The sequence below is a fragment of the Anopheles coluzzii genome, chromosome 3 (assembly GCF_943734685.1).
Source record: "Anopheles coluzzii chromosome 3, AcolN3, whole genome shotgun sequence".
NCBI lineage: Eukaryota > Metazoa > Arthropoda > Insecta > Diptera > Culicidae > Anopheles > Anopheles coluzzii.
The window spans coordinates 11,715,265-11,733,230 of NC_064671.1; the positions used below are offsets into that span (position 1 = coordinate 11,715,265).

Consider the following 17,966-nt stretch of genomic DNA (forward strand, 5'->3'; position numbering starts at 1 on the left):
TAATTCCACGCTACGCGTCTCTCTGTGCTGAGTTCCGAGATAAGAGCTTTTGTTGTGGACGATGCCGCTCATCTGTGTCATATGATGTTGACAGACGCTGCTGCTTCTTTTGCTCGACAAACAACAATGCTCTTTAGGTTGCGCTTGGTGCCAGGGCACGCTTGGGACGTGTTGTGAGTGAGTATAGTAGGTGTGCGTATATAGGGTTGCACCATGCATATTTTATCTCATTTGCACAGCGACAAAGAAGAACAGATTGGAAAAACCTGGCTTGTATTCTGTCAGCGTCTCGTTAGTGTATGTTAGTCGTGTACACGCTAGCGGAAATAGCTAGCGGCAAAAAATCAGCTGAACTAGTTAATTTTGGCAGTCACTTTTACTTTTTTTGAGTCTCATCCCGTCTTTGAGTCTCAATTTATCCCGAAGATAAGATATTTTCAAGTAGTTTTAGTAACTTGATTCTCATTGCTCTATACTCTTACCAGTTACTTGTGGTTTTGGCCTGCAGCAGGAATGTCCGAAACTGCTCATGGTCACACACTTTCCTCTGCCAATCCTATATCCGAGCCTTAATGGTGGACGACTCCATGCTACCTTGCCACTTCAGTTCAAGCTAGTTATTATTAACTTATTTTCTCTATTTAAATTCTGACCAGTTACTGGTAATCAAATAGTTACTCGGAAATATAACTAGTTACTTTTAGTTACTCTAAACTCTAGTTTGCTTTTGCAAGAAAGTGTTACCGATGGTCCTTCGACCCAGAGTAATTCTATACTTTGGTCAAATTAGAAGAGTCGGAATATTTCATTAAATAAATATTTGATTTTTATATTGAAATAGCTCCCGAAGAGATACAAATGTTGTTTCAAAAAGATATAATCATGGACAGTTATATATTTATTTTATTCTTTTGTTCAAACATCTATTTTATTGCAGAACATCTTGAACACATTGAACATAAAGGCTTTACTGAACAGCAGCTATACCTCAAGCAAGACCCACCCAATATTTGATATGATAATAATTCTCGAAAATGTATACTTGCTTTCTCCCAAAAACCATCCAATGCTCCTACTACTACTTACTTGTACAGCCACGGCCGGCATCGTTTAACTTCAATTCTCGACAAACCACTACATTTGTAGGGCCAAGAGTGTTCCTTGCTGGTATTTGCTTAGATACCGCGTATTGGAGGGAAATCTCAGTAACAAGATGCTAGCCAATTTAGCCGCTAACGACGATACCCCAAGCCAAAGGCAATATCTTGAACAACTTGCTACACAATCGCAATGCTTTTTTACGTATGACTGCCAATAGCCGTCGTGTGCTTGCTTTCTGGCCGATCTCATCTCAGGTAAAATGATTCCTTAAGCGATCTCGTTACGTATGTTACTGCTATCGACAACGTAGACGCGTAGAATTGCAAAATAACGTATTCTGTTACGCATTTCTACAAAAACCTTCACCCGTACGTCTTGTTAGGACGTCTCACACACACTCTCATACGTCTTCTTTTCCCGCGTCAAGATGGATTACGGGTGGGGACCGTCAGGTTCTACTCGCTCAGCCACAAGCGTTGTGTTGTACCCGTATTCGGTCCCTTCGTCAAGTATCGCTTTCCAACAAGAAATTAAGTTTGCTTGCAATGATCTTACAGCTGCTGCCTCTTGTGTGCTATCTTACACGCAGAAATCCACTGCAAAGGGAAACATCTTTTTGCAGCGATAAACACAAAACATTTGGAAAGTAATATCATACATACGTGCGTTTGTGGGCGTCCGTTCTGTTTCCATGGAAAGTTTCTTATCGTGAATCAAATGATTCGGAAAGTTGGTTATGGTGGAAGAAATCTGACATTTACGTTTGATTCCCAGCAGTTCGTTCCGTGCGGAACGATGCCCTTCCTAGAATTGCAATGATGAGGGTCACCGGCAAGCAGCATTCCTTTGCTGCCTTTAGAACTTTCTTATCGTGAACATTATTCAAAATACCTGTAAATCGCGATAAAAGACAGCCAAGTGACCCTTGCTCGCTTGCTTGCTTGCACGCTTATTCATCTCGCAAGTGTATCGATTCTGTTGCTATGACTTCAGACGCACTCTTGTATTTGTTTTTATTTGTCTTCAAAACATTCTGCGTGTAGGAGTTTTATTCATTCGAACGAATTTTAATATACTAAGATTTTTTTTTTTGGTAGTAATGTGGCAGGATTTATTATTGGGCTTCCATCTCGTACGTAAGGGAATACATAACATTGCCGTTACCTAAGCTGTTTCCCGCTTTGCTGTCAATATTCATTTTCCAAATTCCACGGAATCAATTCAGTTCGTGTTGCGTTTCAGTGAGATATTAAAATAGATAGATTGGTACGCGCAGTTGGATTACAAAGAAGGGTATTTATGACTGATAGTCAATATAAAAAAAATAAATAAAAAATTGAAATACAGTACAAAAAGTAATTTTATTGTATTTTTTATGTAACTTTTTCTGTAGAGAATTTCGTTGCATGATCATTTTTGGATCAATTGAAAGCACCTGTTCGTGCCAAGTGCTGTCATTCAAATGATCAAAAGAGAGAAACGAAAGATTTTTATCAAATAAATGTGTGTGTAAATGAATTCAAATGGGCAAAACACATTGAGCACAAAAACAAACTGCCTTTTCAATATAATTGCATGAAACTGTTATTTGTACATCGTATTCACAAATTACCATTTAAATTATCGTCGTTCAATCGAATATTTCCCTCAAGTGTGGTTCATCAAAAGCATCCTAATTAATACGATGCAAAGTAGCAGCATTTCGGATTGGCGTGGCGAACTGTGGAAATTGGAATGCAAATCGAAATCGATGACAGAAAATGTCTCTTTCTGTATGAGTGAATCACAAATATATATTCCTTAATTAGCTACGTTTTCCCGTTCAGCTGTGTGTCGCACAGTTCGAAGAAGAAGGGACAGCTTGGTTGATGGATGCAAGTGACGAATTTTGTTATAATTAATTGAACTTTATGTATGAATTATTAAAGCGGTGTGTAATAAAAATTGAAAAAAAAATTTAAGTCAATAAATTTCGTGTGAAATTAATTTTCAAAGCATACGAGATTGATTTATATGAATTTATTTAAATTTATTATAAAAAATGGTTATAAATTATAATTTTTGAAATTTTGTATTTGTGTGTTCTTTTATTGAGCTTTTAGTTACATTTTTAAATCTTTTGAAATTTAATATGTTACGCTCTGTTCCGATAAACTGAAGCTCTTGCGTTTGAAGCTTAAATAAGTAAATAAATATCACCTGGTGTTGAAATTTGAAATGTAGAAAATTTTGAAGAATTTTCACAACTCCTCACACCACAAACTTCGACTCCAAATCGGCTTCGAAATTATGCCTAATTCGCATTTATCTCTTAAGATTCGTGAGTGTATAGGCGAGGAGAGTGTTTTATTAGAGTGTGTTTACACAAACCAGTCGATCGTTCTAAACGCTCTGGTCTGTGAAAGCTGGTGTTCTGGGAAAACGGATTTAACACGGCCCTGCTGCCGTTTGCTTAAGCAGCTTCGCTCCTGTTGAATGTACGGTCGTAAGCAAAGCTGCTATCAGCATTAAAGTACGCCTTTGTGGTCACCGTCGCAACCGACACTAATATGGTAGTAAGGGCTTTTTGTATGTATGTACGCCATCATAAACGGGGCCTAGCTCTGGGTATGCTCATAAACGCACCAAGTATGAGATTGGCGAATTTTTCATCTCGGGTTTGTGGGTGGTTTCGGCAGTGCGCTCGCTTGAATGAACATGATTTAATCCACAGCGTAATCTTGGGTTTATTGGTCAGACATGTGGTATAGGCTGTGTTGTTTGCTTACCTCTCGTAGGTGTATAACTTTATACGATCAATCTCAACACATGTCATGTAGTCTCTAATAGACTCAGCAGTGATTTTGCTTTGGTTAATCAGTTTAAACAACATTCACACATTCTTTTTACACTGTTCATGCCTTCCAACTGTAATTATAATATTACTGTTGGAAAGGAAATATCCGTTTTGGATTCCTTAGATAATGAATTATTGACAAATTGTGTAGTATCGCTGATTTGTGCCAATTCAGATACATCAGAATCCCCTAAAGGAATACATTAGCATAAAATCGATTGTAATTAAACAAAGAATTTCAGTAGCAAAAAAAAAAAATACATACGCCAATTTGCATAAATATAGTTTTTTGTGAGTGTTTTCAATCAGTATTTTCCAATTACCTTTCCCGTTTCGCTTTGAATTCAACTCTAGGTGGCTAAGAATGGAAATGAACCAAAAGAATCCTTATCCACATAGTGAAGGAAATCAAATCACCGCGGGGACAACCTGGGGACAAGAAAGTTTTATTCGTCCTAGGGAAAAACTCAAACACACAACTTTTATTTCATTCGGAATGGTCCACCATCTGGCTCTACACTGGCAGGCATCGGGGTTTGTGATTTAATTAAGAGTTCTCGGCCCCCCCTCCCGGGATGAGGTTGAACATTTTTCCAGATGGGGCTCCCCAGAGTGGTGAATCTTTTACCATTCGTCTTCCAAACGGTCAGGCGATGATTATGATGGACACTTGTGGACGTTGATGCCGTCCTCTCAAAATGTGTGTGTGTGTGTATGTGTGTGTGTGTGTGAGGTAAAGAAACAGACAGAGCAGAACAGGGAGAGATCTCAGCGTGCAACGTGGTGGAAAAATGTGTAACTCACATTTGTTAACACAAGTTCACCACAAATAACCCTTCAGCGTTAAGAGGGTTTTAATTTAGAATTATTCCAATAAAATACTACTTAAAGAAGAGTGTATATGTAGTTACAATTATCAAACTAAAACAGTAAAAATGCTACCTTTAAATCCACAATATTACTTCCATACAACTATGTTGTATGACTTCAGGGGTTAATTTAATATTTTCCTATAGCGCTCGTTTCATCTTCATCATGCTTCCTGTTTTCCCGAGGATACAACCTCCTCGATTCCGAATTGGAAGACGGATGAATTGATACACGACGCTCATTTATTTTATCAACCCAAATCCAGCTGCCCTGCCAGAGACTTAGAGGAAGAAGAACTTAGGAAAAAAAAACAAAGGAAGGAGAAGGCTCAAACTGGATACACGAATGAGGTTCCAAAAGCAACCACAATGGGTAGTAAGCGTGGGATCGATAAGTCCATCACTGTTGATACAGAATCCCATCAATTTTATGAACCATTGCTTTTTCGGCGAATGAACCAACAACACAGGAAGGAACGACGGAAGACGACGACGCGTTGTGCTCTGTGGGTTGTGTGTGTCCATGTTCCAATCATCATGAAACTCGACGGGCAAAAATCGATAGCTTATCAAACCACCAAACCGCTTTTCCGCTAGCGGTGTGAAATGGTTCACACCATAACTTATTGGTGTGATTATAGTTGGGATCAAACAAACTGGTGTATACTACCACACCGCTTTACACACTCTCTGATCTGTTCTAATTTAATCCCTCTGAATGAGTTCGTCCCCTGTCAGTTTGCATTAGTACCGATTTGGTTTGAAGGACCGAAGGACTTGTGATGTTTGGCGGTCAGCACATAATTTGTAATGCCTCGGGAACGCCTGGAGTTAGCAGAACTAAGATCAATAAACTGTGAATTCATTAAACAAAACTCTCTTCAACTTGATCACCTCAAAGGATCGCTATTTGTGCGTCAGGAATGGATACACTTTTTCAGCTGTTGCTGGGTAAATCTACACATTTTTCTCCTCGCTTTGAACCGCTGTCTCTGTCCCCCAAAAGGGCCACTAAAGCGAGAGCGGAGCTACAGTTAAGTTAATATTGACCGTCCGTGTCCAAAAATGCGCTGGGAAATTCCCAATCCAGCAACAGAAGCAACAGCAAACGCAGCAGCAATAGTAATTTATTAATCTTTCCCAAAGGGCTTCCCGCCGCCGGCCGGTGGTGTGTACCATATGGTGAGGCGGATTTGGATGTTGAAATGTAAACTGCGTTCGTGCTGGTTCGCCCGGCGCGAAACATTGTGACCGATGGTTTCGCTTTTTTGTATCCTTTCCCCCCTGAACGCGATGTTGGTGGACGGTGAATGAACGAAATACATTAATTAATTATTTTGTGCTGACATTACACGGTGTGGCACATGATGCAAGAATTTTGCTGCGTACCTTTGGGGGGCTATATTAATCCATTTGTTAATTTAAAGGCTGGGAGTTCTTTTTGCAATGATATGAACAATCCAATTGGTTTTTTTTGTAGGACTATTATGTCTCATCAATGTTTTATTAGTTTTTAAAATTTATACATCTATATTCGGATAGCTTATCTTACATCTTGTTTTTAAATTAGAGAGAAGGAAGGTAATGCAATACCTTACTTCATTAAATCAAATATAATATTGTATTTTTGTGACTCTTGATCTATATCAAACTTTTAAGATTTATCATTCTTTAGTAAAATATTATATAGTATAATACTCTTCAATTATACGAATCTCTCGAGTTAAAAAACCCAATCTGTTTGAAAATATTTTATTTCCGAGTTGGTACGACCCATTCTGGTGTCTAATCCTTTTTTGAGCTCTAACTTTTTTCCTCTTAGTTGTAACTTGTTACACGTAGATAATTCGTGAATACTATATTTTTAACATAAATTGATTTTTATTCTTCTTCTTCTTCTTCTCCTTTTTCTTTTTCTTCTTCTTTTTCTTCTTCTTCTTCTTCTTCTTCTTCTTCTTCTTCTTCTTCTTCTTCTTCTTCTTCTTCTTCTTCTTCTTATTCTTCTTCTTTTCCTCTTCTTCTTCTTATTCTTTGGCGCAACAGCCGTTGTCGGTCATAGCCTGCCTGCACCAGTAGTGGGGCTTGGCTTTCAGTGACATATGGTTTACCCATAGCGGGGTATAGTCGCCCCCTACGTATGACAGGCATGTTGTTATAAGTCATACTAGTTGACGACTGTACCACGAGACTGCTAAGGCTTGAGTTATGAAATAATATTTTCCATCAATGTTTAATTTATTTGGTTCAGAAAGTATTTGCATTTCGTATTTCTATGTTGGAATTGATTTCTTTTTGTGTAACTTACAAACACTGAATTACTCAACTCTGAATGATTCGCGTCGTAGATCTGTTGATATTTCCAATTATATTCCGCAGGTTTGCATTAATTTATTTCCCTTATTTCTAAATAAGAAATAGCCGGTCTGCTTCTTATTCCTTCCCGTTTACCAAGTATTGAGGATAAACAAAGTTAATGTGAATCACAAAACTCAAGATGAAAATAAAATAAAACTTTAATGTGCCATATAATTTGAACCTTGCACAGAATTTAGATTCGTTCCCAATATACAATTTGGAGTATCTCCCGGCATTTCACCCAAGATGCGCTTCACGATAAAACAATCCCTGCTGTAATTGGAAAATGCAAAACCCGATCACATTCACCGACGTTCTTTTCAATCAGGGGTAATGTTTTCCATTCCAACGTCGGCTGCTTCCAATCGAAGGCGTTCGAGCAGTTCCTGCTGGCGCTTCGTTTCTAGCGCGTTCCGCTGAAACAGCTTCAAGTAATCGGCCAGATAGCCGATGGGATCATCCGGTTTGGTCCGGGTGAGAGCGGCCAGCCCTTTCCGCAGCACAACTCCGACCGTTTGCTGAATGTAGGCCACATCGATCGCAACACGTTCCCGCAGTTCTTGCATCGATTGGGACGCAGGCGGATATTCTTCGCACTGCACAAGTGATGACTGCGAACTGGCCGATGGTGGTAGGGTTCGGTGAAACAGAGACATAAACTCACTGTCCGATGCGTCCGACGAGGGGCTACCGATGGGCGTTTGGTAAACTCGCGTGCCATTCTCGTCGAGATAGTAGGTGCCTTTGGCGTCGGTAAATAGCTGTCGTTGGTAAATCTTTTGCCCGAATTTGTCTACATAGAAAGTGCCGTGCTCGTCGGATTGTAGTGCGATGGCGGACGCAACCTTCACCCATTCACCGTCCGGTCCGAGCTGATATTCGGACGCAGTTGAATCACGCTTGTAAATTCGCACGCCCGCCTCGTTCACGTAGTAACGGCCATGTTCGTCGGTGAAGTACTCGGTGCGATTCTTGGCCCGATCGAGCATGGTGAAGTTTTCGCTAAACTCAGCCCGCTGTTGCTGAATCTGTGCCTCGATCAGCGCTATCTGGGACGGTGTGGTAGCGAGCAGTTTCTGCCGTTCCAGCTCTGCCAGCTTATCGCTTTGCTTCTGAGCTACCTCGCCGCGAAAGGCTTCCACATCGTTGGCGAGACTTTTGGACTGGCGTTTCAGTTCGTCGCAGCGAGCTTCCAGCAGGTTAATGTTGCTCGTGTGCGATTGACGCAGCAGTAGCTGCTGTGCATCACACTCTGCCAGCAGCCGTTGTCTCTCCTCCGGACTTAAGGAGGGATCGTTGAGAATGTCTAGCCGTCGTTGTTCGAGCTGCTGCGCTTCCTGCTGGAACCGCACCTTGCGCTCCGATATTTCCCGCTCGATTTGCTCGATCAAGTGCTCCAGCCGAACGATCTCGTGCAGACCGTCCTGCAGCAGGGCACGCCGTTCGTCCAGCTGCTTCTGGATCGCTTCGCGCTGCTCGATTAGCTGCGTTACGCGGCCCTCAATTTCCTGCCGGTCCAGTTCGAGCAGATCGATCGTGCGCAGCTGCTCCTGCAGTTCGAGTCCACGCGTTTCGCGCTTTTCGATCGCGATGTTACGCTGCACAGTGAGGCTGTCGGCGGACGTGAACAGCTTCTGGCGCAGCGAGGCAAGCTCTTCCTCGTTCACCTGCGCTTCGTCCAGCGAGCGGCGAATCTCCTGCTGCAGCTTGGCATGCAGCGCACGAACACTGTCCTCGCTTTCCATCGCTTCGAGCAGCTCGCGGAAGTGAACGAGTGCGATTATTAGCAAGGAACTGACGGCAAACCGTAAGCGAACGCAGCTCAGCTCGATCGTGTGATCGATGTTGGATGTTGAAAGCGAGTGGATACCGTTTTGATGGTTGTTGCGCACAATGGCGTGCAGGAAATCGGTACCTTTAAGCAAAGACTCAACCTCCCGCAGTAGATAAATATCACCCAAACTCCAAATGACGTCGATAATACTCGCTCGAAAGTTTTTATGCCTTCGAGTCAGCTGTGCAAGGGCTCTGAAACGATGAGAATATAGGTTCAGGATCGTTTGGTCAAACGCACCAAACTGTTACTCATTGAATGCTTACTAACGTCTCAAGCCGTTCCGTGAAGCCACTCTGCTGCCGCTCCGGTGCGTCCCCCTTGCGTGTCTCGTTGTAGTTCGCAATGCGCTGCAAGCAGCCCCTGCTGGAACGCCGCAGCAGCCTTACCTTTAGCTCGAGCAGGGAAATAATATCCTCCGTTTCGCTGCCGCTGGAATGTCGACCAACTGCGGCGTTGCTGCAATATGCCCGCTGCAGGGCACGCTCAATCTCGTCAAATATTTCGCAAAGGCGCAAAAACTCGACGTCCACCAGCAGGACAGTGGCGAGCCGGCGCAGCTGTAGGTTCTGGAGCGCAATGTCACGTAGCACGCTGTCGACCTCGTCTGCTGCTGGTGGATAGGGGGATTCTTCGCTCATTTTCTGTTGCCGTTGCCGGGCTGCCAGCACACATTGCTCGCAGCATGCTGTGGGGTGTGAGCACCAGTGCGTGCGGTGGTGGAGCCTGTGGTTCCTATGATGCGAGGGCGAGAGTACAAATGAAGCGGCGCCTCGTGCTGTGTGCGACATCATAAATCTGTCGCTTTTTGGCGGGCTTTTGGCCGGTAATTAATGGCAAACGCTTTTACTGGCAACCGACCCGACAGTAGCGTCTAATATTGTTTCCCATGGATCGTTTCCCAGGGTATGGTAAGAATGTAGACACTTACATCAGTCATTGCGAGGGGAAGGTACCAAGTGTTGGACGTAAAGGAATTTAATATCAGTTGAGGGATAAATGTGTTCAATGACATGGGGACCTTTTTGAATGTTCCTCTGGGTGTGACTTCTACTGAAGATATTGTTGGACTTTTGAGACTTATACATTATTCGGCATAAAATAATTCTAGAATCAGTTTTTTACTTTAATCATGACATCCCCATCTTGATATATTGTTAGCTTTGAGATCAAAAGATCCAACTCAATTTATCAGTCCATCTAACCTCCAAAAAATGTCGTGTAGTGTGCTCAAGTTACAATTCCATCGCTAAAGTTCTTCTTTTATGAAGTGTAGCTGTATAGCTGTACCCTCAAAGCATCTTATTAGGATCTTTGTCTTTGGATTTTGTTGAATTATTTTCACTTAGCTCTTGTTTTGCAAAATTGATCTTAATTGGAGAGCACATTAAAATAAATAAAAAAAAGACTCTAGTTCTGAGGTTTTTTGTCAGTTTTCTTCAACTTTTTCACACACTACGATGATATTTATGGGAATGTGGGGCAGAAAGGACATGTGAAGTAGTTCAATCGATATTTTTAACTTACTATTTATTACCGCTTATCACTTATTTTTCAACACAAAAAGGAAATATTTTCTTTTCCTATCCTTTTGATTAATTGTTCTGCATAACCCAATGCAAAATCGATAAACCCTAATGTTTGCAGCTGTGCCTTTTAGCTTTATTGAGTGGCAAAATACAACACAATAGCCTCAATGAGCACCATTTGTCAAAATATGGTTACCATTTTGTCTAGCGTGAAGCATTTCTATTTGTTTGAATGTTTTACAGGGTTTCCAATCATATAAGGGAATAGTTCTTAATGATACGGGAAACCAGGCCGTCCTTACGAGAAAAAAGGGAATAGTTCAATCACTTAGGGGAATGTTGCAAATCGATAGGGGAATGTTGCAAGCAAGCTGTGGAAGTTTGCAATCATATTGGGGAGTGTTGCAATCGATTAGGGCAGGGGTCTCCAAACTTTTCAGTTCGCGGGCCGCATTGCTTCACAATCAACCTTGTTGACCTCCATTTTGACGCTACCTTTAGAATGAGTGGAAGTTCAAATCTCGTTTAATTAAGAAAATACTATTGAAATATATCAAATTTCTGCAGCTTTCTTTTATTGAATTTTGATTTTCTTCTTTCAGAAGTAAAAAAATAATCTGTTAGAAAAGAAAGCTATTTAATTTAACCTTAACCCTGTCCTCGCGGGCCGCATTGAGGGCGCCCCTAATCGATTGCAACACTCCCGTAAGTGATTGCAAACATCCACAGCTTGCATGCAATATTCCCCTACCGATTTGCAACATTCTCCTAAGTGATTGAACTATTCCCTTATATGATTCGAAACCCTGTATTAAAAAAGGTGCATTAACTTTCCTGTTTTCTTCATGCTCGTATAAAAATAAAACATCGTTGTAAGTTAGCTATAATGAGTTAATCGGAACAGTAAAGCAATGTTACACAAAAATAAAATAACAATACTTCCAAAAGTATTCTCTAAGATAATTCTGCAACCGGAGTGGTAATTGTCGGAGATGGAGTTACATCGTTAATTTTATTCCTGGATGATGTTTTGATAGTACCATTTCTTTTTGAGCCCGTCATTATTCTGTATGTGTACCCGGACTGCAAGCAAACATGTCGCTCTTTTATGCGTTAGATAGGCGAACAGCAGAATCCACATCGCGCGTCATAAACTAGGCAAAACTATTTCCCTGTCGGCCCTATACACTGTCACAGAAATGATACACGCTTGCAGTTGCTATTTTACTACTAGCAAGAAGAAAGCTTCCCAGAACCTCCCGTTTTTCGTACCCGGACCGGAAACATGGACGTAAGCCGGCAACAAACTAGCAGTGTTATTAAATTTTTGCACAGAAAAGCAATAAAGATGGAAGTTATGGGTGATACCTACCTACACCTAAACCACACACCCCTCTGTCGGTCTGTGAATGTTGATGCTCCGAGGAGATGATGGTGTAGCAAAGAACATCAACTCCATCGTACGCGTCTCTCCTCCAAAGAAGTTGACATCCGTTTGTCGCACAGTTTATGTAGCAGCAATTTGTTTTGCACTCTCGCGCAGGGAGAGGGTGGCGGCGGTGGTGGAAAAAATCAACATCCAACACCAGCCAGCCCGCCCAGCATCTCAAGTGCAATGGTTTTTCCCCGACGAAGACGACGCGTGTGTGTCACAGGGTGGGGCGTATGTTGGTGTCGTCATTATTATGTGACTGTCCGCAGCAAAAGCACACGTCTTGATTTTCCACGCAACAGCTGCACTTGACAGTTCTATCTGCCACCACCGCTCGTTAATTTCAGTCTTAAATGCCTCGTTCTAGTGAAATGCTAAGATTAGGGCCCAAACTTCCAACCGATAGTTTTGTGCACATGACTGGCTGGACAGTGTCGTCGTGTGTCGGGGACTCCTCGTTCGCGATGGACAGAGTCGTGAAGCAATTAATTAATCGCTTCCCACACGCCACTGATTTCGCACGAAGCATCACATCGATCGAACCGGCGTATCCCACACCCAGCCGGGTAATGGAGCGTGTGGTGTATCCCTTCGCAACGGTGAAACAGCTGCTTAGTAGCCTTTGAAAGATTTCAAGTGTGCTTGGTGTGTGCGTGTGCTTGAAGTTGTGCCGGAAGTTGGCAAGAAGAAGATGGCCCGTTCCACCTCAATTAAGGAAGCACTGAAGCGTTGGCAGGAAGAACACGAGGGACAGGATCCGGTCGAGGCCGCCGACATACAGCTACAGTTCCGCTGGCCACCGATCGAGAAGATGGACGGTACGCTCGGGACGCTCGTGAACTGTCAGTAAGTGTGACTTGTTGCGTGGGGAGGGCCTTTTTTTTTTAAAAAAAAACCTTCTATTTCGCACTATGCATCATCTCTAATCCACACGATTTTTTTTGGTCACAGAAAGTTGAGCCTGTCATCGAACATGATTGAGAAAATCGCTGGCTTAAATGGTATGAAAAACTTGCGAATACTTGCGCTCGGCCGTAACTACATCAAATCGCTTAGTGGTATCGTACGTGTGTGTGTGTCTGTGTGGAAACAGGACACAAATACTTTAGCTGTCGTCGCCTGTGTATGTTTACGCCTTTTTTGTTGCTTCTTCCCCCAATTTTGTATGTACAAACCCCCGTGTAGGAAGTGGTGGGCGAAACGCTGGAAGAGCTTTGGATCAGCTACAATCTGATCGACAAGCTGAAGGGTGTGGAAAGCCTGCGCAGGCTGAAGGTGCTCTACATGGCGAACAATTCCGTACGTGACTGGGGCGAGCTGGCAAAGCTGCAGGCCATTGCCAGCACGCTCGAGGACCTGGTGTTCGCCGGCAACCCGCTGGTGGAAAACCTCGAAGAGGCGGTTTACGTACGGGAGGTTACGAAGCGGTTGCCCACACTGAAGAAGCTCGACGGTGTACCGATGCTGACCGAGGACGAGGACTAGCAGAAGGAGGGAGCGTGTGTGTGTGTGCGGGAGTAATGGTGTCCTTTGCGGCTATTAGGAAGGTTTGCAGACGGTTGAGAGGGTGGTTAATCCTTTGCCTCCCCGTATCCCACGTGGTGTTCACAAACCGCGCTCAATTTATAAAGCGCCCCTCGGGAAACCACTCTCATGTGTCTGCGAAATGGTTGCCGCTGCTGCAATGATTTGGTAGTTCATATTTGAATTCATAAACGAAAACTGAGCACGTGTAACTCGGGGGATTGTGTTTTTTCCTATCTTTCTATCGGAGAATTTACGTTATGTCTCTATCTTTTGGTATGGTTTGTTGGGGGAGAAGAAGGATGTCTTTTGGTGGGTGGAGCGTTCTGTACAGACACGTTTGTCAAGCAGCGTACGATTGCGATGGAATGGATCTTTGTAGCAATACAAGAAGGTGCAATACAACATAGGGTGCAAATAACTTTCAAGCGTGACAACTGTACTTTCCACGACATGGAGTGCCACTTTGTCTCTTGAGTTCACTTTTCCCACATAAGGAAGGGGTAGTGTGCTGTGCAGTTTAGCGTGCAGTAAGTTCATGCAGTCGTTGGAAAGATGGGTTTGATAGATGGTTTTGGTGGGAGTTATATGTTAAAAAATAGAAAAATATGGACTGTTGGATAAGTCTGTAAGAACAAAACCTGGATAAAATTTCATGTTTTGTTAGTTAAAACTATCCTTTAGATTGCTATCATTATTGTTAGATAATTAAACTATATTTGGTGTATTGTTGATATTTCCACTTCGTGAGATTCTAAAGCTACGCTAAAGTATAAAGCAACGCTTGATGACGTGAATTAAGGAGTTTTTCCATGTAAGCTGAGTTCTTGGGCGTGGCGTAAAATCGGCAGTCACAAATTGTTTTTTTAACTTGGTCCACCATCCATTAAATTATTATTATTATTATTATTATTATTATTATTATTATTATTAATATTATTATTATTATTATTATTATTATTATTATTATTATTATTATTATTATTATTATTATTATTATTATTATTATTATTATTATTATTATTATTATTATTATTATTATTATTATTATCTAGTTTTGATGTTCAAAAATCGAATGTTGGGAGAGTTGTTATACTGTAGGAACGTTAGTAATTATTGACTAAATAAGTTACATAAATGTCAATTTCGATTCGTTTCAACAATTTGAAGGTTTTTTTATTCAAAAATCTGACGATAAAATGATAACATGCAACCATGTCGTAATCAATAAATGTCGTGCAAATAATGTCGTAATCTAAATGTTTAAGGGGAAAAATAAGGATATCAAGAAAGGAATGAAGACGATTCATGCGGTATTGCGATATAATTTTTGCAAACATTAGAAAATATTAGCGAAAAACTTTTAAGTGTACAAGTCTATGTCGATCAATTGCAATGAAATAAAGCAAAACAAAACTAACGATTTGTTTAACATATTTTTTTCAGATTCTGGTGGTGCGATTGAAACCTAGCAATTATTACATTGAAACTTGGTAAGTAGTTTACACTTTATTTTGTATTTATTTATCCCTGGCCTACATACACAACTACATCTAATGTCTAATCTAATGGACGATTTCATTCTGTACTTTGCCCGATTCATACTTCACAAGGCCCGAATAGAAATGACAGTGCCCAATTGAGGGTTGACGTCGGCCGAAAAAGTATTTACGGCGACCGATAACGCTTTGACGACGCCCGATTGGCTAGGTAAACCCTGTAATATAACTCTCCTATGACACTTGCACATTTTGTGACACTAAAGGACAAATCAATGACATTTGAATAAAAATTGAAACTCTTGGACTTCAATAATAAAGGATCTCTAGTACAGAAAAGACGACAACGAAAGTCACTCATTAGAAATTGTCGATTCTTTGATTCGAGTCGAGGCCTAATAGGGACGTACAAATTTACATTATTTAGCAATAAAGGTACATCAATTGGTGCAATTTACTATTTAAACATGAACATTCCTTGGGCAATCATTCTTCTGTCGAAGCCTAACAATTGACATCTCGTGCGATAAGATGGCATATCGTTATCTCCCCATCTCTCCATTATGTTGTGGCTGGAGACGTCTTCAATATAAAATTCTGTATCCTCCATCCAGCACTGATAGAATGTACCTTTTGATTAAATTGAGAAAGGTTTTTTAATTACTCAACGTCCTATAATAGATTCGCCCAGAAATCCATACCCCTACCGTTCATGGCAGGCTCATTAAGGGGACGGGGGGGGGGGGGGGGGTTGAAAAGCAAGATTGCGTGCAACATCACGAGCGCCACGAGTGCATGTGTCTCTATGGAAAAGAAAAGGGATCAGACCAGCAGCGAAAAAGCATTTCATCAGCAGAAAAGGCTGCTTCGGTCGCTCCATTGTGCATGACCACTTCAAGGAGCGCATCATTGTCTTCATTAGCGTCAACGTAAAGGACGAGTTTATCTTCTTTCATTTCGCTCCCTTCGCACGGTGTGTTGTTGGATCTCGGGATGTGTGTGTGTGGGTGTTCCGGCGTCGAAGGGCGACGGGTCACAGTGGGTCAGTGGGATAGAGGAATTAATCAGCAGTGTAGCCATATCTCGATCCTTGACATTGTACACGGGATAAGCCTCGCTCTCCTTTCCATCTCTCTTCCATCAAGCATCTTTACAGTGCTTTCGCGTTACGGAAAATTGCTGGAAAATTAAATCCACCCACAGAGCTTTCGCATTCGCTCAGAAACATTCCATTTCATTAAATCCCACTGCAAAGCGGGAAAAGCTTGCACATTCGCGGGTTTTGCTTTTATGTGCAATTGCGCTTCAGTCTCTCCTTCCGCGGTCCCATTATCAAACCGCAGAAATATATTTAGCACCAAACAAGCAATGGGTTTTTATCGTGTGCTCTCGCCTTTCCGTAATGAGTGGTAGCGGAAAAAAACGCAGATTTACCTTTGCTCTGTGCTCTCGAGCCCTAACCGAACCGTATAATTGTTTCCTTTCTTTTTGATTTACACTAGAAAGAGGTTTGCTTTAGTGGCTAGTTTTTCATTTCCACCTTGGATGGTACTCGCGTTGTCGGTGTACCCTCTTTGAGACACAGGTTTCGATCCTTTCGAGCAGCCCATGCACACACGGTTGGTACACTAATTTCATGGAAATGGATTGGAAAAATGGCTGAAATAACTGGGAGGTAATGGCTTTTCTCTAAGGAATCTTTCAATGTAGCTTTAGCTCCGGTGGATGTGCACCGTTTCACGCACGCGGTTGTGACAGGTTTCAGACAAAGAAAACAGCAGAAGGTAGTAAAACTTTGGAATGCAGCGCTATAGTAGTCTCTCTAGAGGGATAATAAAGCACAAGGGAGTGGAAGTTTTATATTATTATGTATGAAGTCATGAAGAGAAGCTACATTTTATACTGTGTGCACATGTACCGGTTTGAAATGCATCAAGCTCACGAAGCTTGCATTGATTGAACGGCGCTGTTTTCTCTAGTTTAGTTTCTTATTTACTGTTTTTATACTGTATTATTTAATTTTGAATATTTTCATGATTTTTAAAATATTTTAAAATCAATCCGTATTAAACGTACCATTTATATCGCCATTGTTTATAGATCTCTTTGTGGAAACTGATTCTTAAACAAATCCCTTTCCATAAATTCCATGCCAGACATAGCGCAAACACGCTAGTCCTAGTCATATTGCTCCTAAATGTAATGCAAAGCACACAAAAAAAAAACACTGGAATTCAAACACCATGACCACCACCGAGACGTGTCCGAGAAATTCCCTCACATAGTTCAGCTTTTCCTGGAGCTCTCGAACCTTGCCCCATACCATTTGTCTGGCAAAGTTTCCATTTCTTTGTTGTCTGTGCCAAGCCCCAAGGTGCGCGGGCAAAAAGGATTCCGAAATGGGGAAATGTATGTGCGCGCCTGTGTTTGTGTTTGCCATTTGTTGACCCGTTCCTCTTCTGATGAGCGGGCCAAGCGATTTTCCAAACCGACGGGCGGGAGACAGCTCTCGGTGAGTGATTTGATGGCGTTAAACTTTGTAGACGGTTTGCCTGAAACGCATGGCGCAAAATCTCGCTGCTATTGCGGATCTCGACGCTTATGTCAGTTTTGGGAAAATCTGTAAAATTAATTCCATTTTTGCACCCACTTTTACTACCGGTCGAACTGGCTGTATCAGTTGATAAAGACCGATGCTTCCCTTTTTTGTTTGAACGTTTGCTAGGGCTAAAATGAGGAACATCCTTTCGGGCGAACTCATTTCCCATGCATCAGTCTCTCTCAACGTAATTGGAATCTGTTTTCTGCTGGCTACCTCCGCGCTATCCAATTTCCAGAATTTTAGGTCAGAACACGTTGTGGTGCCCTTAGCAACTGCATTGCAGTTCAATGAATCTATCATTCGGCATCAGGGACGTACTAGTACAGCGTAGACACTATCCTCAGGCTAATATGCTTCTGTTCAATGTATCACATTGACGCATGGT

At 41.8% G+C, this 17,966-nt stretch overlaps 3 protein-coding genes across 4 annotated transcripts in view; 2 read left to right on the top strand and 1 right to left on the bottom strand.

The window, feature by feature from the left end:
- The window catches only part of LOC120955361 (CD63 antigen-like), an 86,489-nt gene that overhangs the window by 37,732 nt on the left and 30,791 nt on the right, over nucleotides 1–17,966 (top strand). For both annotated transcript variants that reach the window (XM_049608453.1, XM_049608454.1), the window contains exon 3: nucleotides 14,927–14,973. The gene's annotated coding sequence lies outside the window, so the exon portion shown is untranslated. The remainder of the gene's footprint in view (nucleotides 1–14,926; nucleotides 14,974–17,966) is intronic.
- On the bottom strand, nucleotides 7,294–10,061 carry LOC120955357 (uncharacterized). Its single transcript, XM_040376183.2, has 2 exons — nucleotides 9,266–10,061; nucleotides 7,294–9,189 (listed from the first exon to the last, which is right to left on the bottom strand). Exons 1-2 carry the CDS (start codon nucleotides 9,787–9,789, stop codon nucleotides 7,482–7,484), a joined length of 2,232 nt encoding a protein of 743 aa, XP_040232117.2. The 5' UTR covers nucleotides 9,790–10,061; the 3' UTR covers nucleotides 7,294–7,481.
- Nucleotides 11,570–13,692, top strand: LOC120955362 (dynein axonemal light chain 1-like). The gene is made up of 3 exons (XM_040376190.2): nucleotides 11,570–12,802; nucleotides 12,908–13,019; nucleotides 13,142–13,692. Exons 1-3 carry the CDS (start codon nucleotides 12,648–12,650, stop codon nucleotides 13,439–13,441), a joined length of 567 nt encoding a protein of 188 aa, XP_040232124.2. The 5' UTR covers nucleotides 11,570–12,647; the 3' UTR covers nucleotides 13,442–13,692.